The 5687-nt window shown below is 39.9% G+C and overlaps 1 protein-coding gene across 1 annotated transcript in view; it reads right to left on the reverse strand.

Annotated features, from left to right (window-relative positions):
• LOC106518603 (uncharacterized) overlaps positions 1-5687 on the reverse strand; it is a gene marked incomplete at its 3' end in the record, with an annotated part of 16468 nt that overhangs the window by 1874 nt on the left and 8907 nt on the right. Inside the window, 1 exon segment of the mRNA XM_014009952.1 lies at positions 1270-1464. Coding sequence (XP_013865406.1) covers positions 1270-1464 — 195 coding nt within the window.

The following is a 5687-nucleotide window of genomic DNA, read 5'->3' on the forward strand; positions in this document are numbered from 1 at the left end:
ATTCAGACCAAACAGTAATGTATTATTGTAACCAACAAGACAAATTAAGTCATCTCCCTGGATCCACTTATGATGTCAGGATGATGCAGGTATCAAAATGTAGCTTTTAAAGCCTGGAATCTGAAAATGTAGTTCGGTAATTTTGAATAAATTTGACTTAATCCTTATTTTGATATGATGGGTCACATATATATATATATAAATGAGTTGATTTTCTTAATCTTCTCTTGTTCCTGTCCAACTTGGATCTTCTTGTAACAGATCAACGTTTTCGTTGTTTGTTTTTTTCTACTGCAGTTGGCCCAACACGTTAATGGCGTAAAGGCAAAGTGAGCGGCGTTATTTACGATGAGCGATGCAGGTCTCGGGCCGTTTGGGAAGCAGCACGTGAACCCGGAGGAATTTCTGGAGAGGCAACACCGTGACTGAGCTTAGATTTATGGCCAACGGAGCTGCAGACGCCACCAGGGGGCTGCCACAATGTTCACTGGGCACCACACTCACACACACACACAACACACACACACACACAGACGTGTATGGGTGTTTTTATTTCTTCTTAAACAAAAAAGGGACACAATACATGACAATGCATGACTTCATTGCTCTGAACCACCCTTAGCTTTCACCACAACCCACACTTATATTGCGCACATGCTCATAACAAGTAACCACAAACGGAGGATTGGGTTATAAGAGCAGGGCTGGGTTTGGAAAAGGCTTGGCTGTGGACTTTTAGAAGCTGATGAAGTATGGCTCTCAGATGCCAAAGACCAAAGAAAATGGAATAATGACAAAAGCAGGCTGCGCTGTCTTAACAATGAAGACTACTGTTTTTTGTGTACAGAGACATCAGAACCCAAACTAGGCTTTACAAGATCAGAGTAAGAATTATGACAAAAGCTACTGAACTTTTTTTKTATTTTTAAGTCAGAAATATCTTCTGCCTGCCCACGTATACCATTTCTGRCCTTCTACAGTGTTTTTCTTTCTGGCAAACTTCAACAATAGTGCATCCAATTATGAATTAATCCATGGAAAAKAAATTAATCACATGAACTCATGCACACTTTGTATACAGATTTGCTCATCCCTGTTGGCTCCTGCTGTGAGAAACTGGAGAACTCTGCGATTGGAAAGCTCACTTCGTGTTTTAAGCCAAACCTGTGTATTAATTTCCTCTCAGTGACCTTTTTTTCTGCTCACAATCAGACACTTGTGACTCCCTGCTGTTGGTGTTTTCACCTTCTCATTTGAACTTTGTCTTACCAACATCCTCTGACGGAAGCGAGCGAGTGTCCTTGCTGACTTTACTGAAGCGGTGGGAACGGCTGGGTTTGCTGGAGCTCATGACGAAGCGATCCACAGGTCTTCCATCCAGATGGATCGAAGGCTGCCAGCTCTCCCTTAAGACCTTGTCCACAGCTGTCTGTTTCCCATTTTGGGACCGCAACRGCTTCTCTGCTGCAAAACAAATGATGTCAGAATCATTTTCAATGTACAAACCCTTTCTAAATAACATTAACTAAGCGTTGTTAGTCCTATGTGTAGACCTTGATGTTTTAGATCATCTCATTAGGTTGCTTCTGTATCTTAACTTCAATATATCTATCAGCTCTCTAGTTGATATAAGCTGATTATAAAGTGGAACTGCAATGCTTTGGTCTGAATTCCTCCTTATTGTAACTCCACAAGCCCCGCCCCTTTCTGAGGTGTGTCTCAGATCAACTCGTTTTGAGGCTGTCTTTTTAAATCCGAATGAGGTGCTTTACACCCCGGCCCCCTCCAGCTTTCAGAGCGGCCCATTTGAGTTTGATAGAGGGATTTATGACTATATAGCAGCGCAGAAACTTTTTATTTACAAACTGATTAAAAGATGTCAACAACAGAAGACTTGTCCAATTGGAGGGCATTGTCTGCAGTCAGAAAACACTTTTAACATGGAAAAAAACCATTATTTTACCTGTGTCCGTGACCTGTTTATTTTACACTTACGTCACGAAGTTAAGTGTCATTTAAATAGGAAAGTCACGAACTGCTTTTAATATATATATACAAAATAAAAATATAAAGTATGTGATATAAAATATGAAAATCGCATACTGCATTGAAAATGTCAAAATCCCTTCAATTTCATATACAGTCTAATTATTTGTGTCATTTGGTGGCTCTAATCCATAACAGTYAGTTTTTTTGCCAAATGCCCATAAAAACTACAAGAAGAACCAATCAAATTTCTTGGAGAAGAGCAACCCGAGAGCACCATTCACAATGCTGCTGTCGCTACCGCATCGCACGTGTTGATAGTGAAAGGTATAGGCGTAATTTGCAGGGGGGTTAGGGGGGTTATGACCCCCACAGTATTTTGATTCAGTCAATATAACCCCCCCCCCCCACACACACACACACACACACACATACAATAAAACGACAGAATTTGCTCAAACACAATAGAAATGAACTGGTTAAGTGGACAGATGCAACTCTTTTGTTGTCTTTAGGTAACTTTGACCTGATTTACAAATTCACAATGTCATATACATACATTTAAGCATATTTGCTGAAAATGACATGAAGGGTTTTAGAACATAACCCCCCTATAGTAGACCTAAAATTATACCCTTGACAACAGGTGGCGATGACTGCCATCTATTGCTCTTTTTGGTCACTCGTGTCGAGCCCATAATAGTTCAGAAAACAGAGAAAACTGAACGGGTTGAAAAATATGGTCCAAACTGAAAACCAAATTCAACTTGGAAAAAATTAGCTTAGGCCACGACAATGGCCAAAATAATTTCCGTAATTTAAGAACTCAGGTTCATTTGAAACGACGTGAAGTAAAGAAGAGGTATCCTGACTGAGCTTCTTGCTCACAATGTTAAAATATTATCTTCTTGAGATGAGCTTTTCCCTTGGAGATTGTTGGAAAGCCTTCTCTTTGGGCTATATGCTATAAAATATGGGCAAATGTTTAATATGAACCAGCCTAAATTTGCTGGAATTGTGTTAAGAAAAAAAAATAGCAGAGGAATATAAACTGATTTCAGCAAAGTAAGCAGAAAATTGTCCTTTAAGGGTCACAAAAGCATTGATGTGTTTCATCGTTCCCTCCTCTTTAAAGGGCTTCAGTTCTCCACGTTGTGGTAAATTTTGTCTTGGTTTTCTTCTGCCTTTCTTTGTGTAAAACCCATTTTATTTGTAAAAGCTGGAACCRTTTGTTCCATGTTTGCCTTCACTTTTGGTTCACATCTGGGCCACATTGTTCCTTACCGCTCACTTTTTAACCAACTTTTCCATTTGTGTTGGTCCCATCTCAGTTTTCTACCTGCCTTCCATCTTTACATTAATTCTTGACCAACCTGCTCACCAGTGCTTTTAGTTTTATTCTGTCATTTGAATCTTTAAAAACGATTTTTGTCTGCCTGATTCATACACTTGGCAGCCCTTCATTTCTGATACCCCTTCCTTCCGACACATCTTGTTTAAGTTTACAYAGCGGAGAGTTTCCCGTTTACATGTCCAGGACATTCGTTAGCGCTTGCTGTAAAGCGTTTGTCCATCTGAGGAATATTCTTTCGGTTGTTTGGTTTCGATCACATCCTTAGGGAAAGTCTAGCTTTAAAATTTCCACTTTGTCCAAAAGCTACTTCTGCTGACTTCATCTGTCTGTCGTTTGATCCGTTGCAGGTGGGATGCATTGGGTTTTTAGAGTGAAATCAGCTGCTTTTTTCCAGCTGCTGCTGGAAGCTGCACTGATGAGAGCAGCAAGAAGGAACCCAAACACACAGGGCTTTATATGACTTAGGTAAAAAAAAAAAGTCTGCATATTTTCTGTGGTTTTAATGTCTTTAAATGATTGAGGCCCAGTTACTAAACCTGCTCCTTTAGYCTCCTTTTTAACTAATCTGTTTGTCTTAATGGTCTCTTTTTATTTTACTTAGAGATGAGGTTAAATTTATTGGTGCCCTTACAACTCATTGAAACAAAACTTCGTTGACCTTGAGAAGGGATTCTGTTCAACACTTTTGTCTAATGTTACCCTCCCTTCTTAAAGTATGTGATTAAGTAAACATGAAAAACTTTGCCTGTGCCAAACAACTTATTGTGCAACTGACTTTCGTTTTGAGCTTCTGGTACCCTAGGTGCTGACAGTCAGGTGGGACCAAACTCCGTCCTCCGGGATGACAACATTTGCCCTTACRTGGCGGGATTTATCAAAGACCGTAAGAATTTGGGAATGAAGAGAATGGATTGGTTTGCCATTATCCTAAACTTAAAGGGCACCTATTAAGCAAAACTCACTTTTTTCATGTTTTTAAACTTACTTTTGGGTCTCTACTGCTTAGAGAAGCAGTCCAAACACCAAAAAAATGCACCCAGCTGTTTTTTTAAAACTGTAATTACATGTATTTTTAGGTATCTGGAAGCATGGTATTTCTCAAAGCACGTTATTCTGACGTCACAATAACAGTCACCTAAAAACCTAAACCAGAGTCCTGCTCCTCACGAGGCAACCCGAGGTGAAGCTCCGCCCACTTCCTCACAGATCGATAGTTGTGCTGTTTTTACTGCAGCCGTGGTGAACAGAGATGCCTGGATTAATTTTATTTTTTATTTTTGATGACAATGTTCTAACAATATTGCCAAAGAAAGCTGTGGTCTGTGAAAATAATTTCACTTTGGAAACTTCTACCATGTCAGGGGGCGGAGCTAACATAAACAAACGGTTGGGAGGGGGGGTTTCCAAAGCGACTTCTGCATACAGCACGTTCTGGAGAGAGCTGAAGAAGAGGAAGAACTGAAAAGGTGAAATTTCATTATTTGAGGTTCTTTTTGTGAATTAAATCAAATGAACGTGTTTTRTATAGCCSACARATGKATCCYAACTTGTGCTAAGACAGGCCGCCTTTAACCCACTGAACACCTCKGACATCAGCTTCTTCATTCCAGAGTGACCAATRCAACCACATTAGCTGACTTGTGACAAACGCTGGTTGAATAATTGGATCCCATTCCACAACAGCATGTGACCAAGCTGGTGAGAAGCCTGAGGTGTCAGGCTGTTGTGGCTGCGTATGGTTCTTCCACATTCTCTTGAGCCCACAGTTTATGAAATGAAAACATTTCTAAATTAAAAAATGTAAAAGTGTTTCAATTTGTCTGACTTCAGACATCCAATCTAACAAGTGACTCCAAACAATACTCAATATGCTTTTTGCTATTTGAAGAAAATTAGGCAAGCTTTTAAGAATACACGACATATTAACTTTTTATTTTTATTTTTTACAAATGTGGCTACATTTTAAAGGGACATTTCATGCTTTTAAATCCTTCTTTTTCACATTTAAATCATTCAGTTCRGGTCTGTATAAAGTGGAACTGCTATGTTTTGGTCTGAATTCCTCCTTATTGTAACTCCACAAGCCCCTCTTTCACCCTTTTTCTGAAATGTGTCTCAGATCAACTCATTTTGAGGCTGTCTCTTTAAATCTAAATGAGGCCCTTCACACCCTGGCCCCCAGAATGGTCCATTCCAGTTTGATAGAGGGATTTACAACTATGACCCAGCACCAGAGGAAATTGAAGACCACCAAATTGTAGTTGTGAAGTCTAAACCAGGGGTCTGCAACCTGTGGCTCTGGGGCCACATGTGGCTCCTTGTTCTCTCTGCAGTGGCTCTTTGAAAT

Source organism: Austrofundulus limnaeus, unplaced genomic scaffold (assembly GCF_001266775.1).
Source record: "Austrofundulus limnaeus strain Quisiro unplaced genomic scaffold, Austrofundulus_limnaeus-1.0 Scaffold64, whole genome shotgun sequence".
In the NCBI taxonomy this organism is placed as follows: domain Eukaryota; kingdom Metazoa; phylum Chordata; class Actinopteri; order Cyprinodontiformes; family Rivulidae; genus Austrofundulus; species Austrofundulus limnaeus.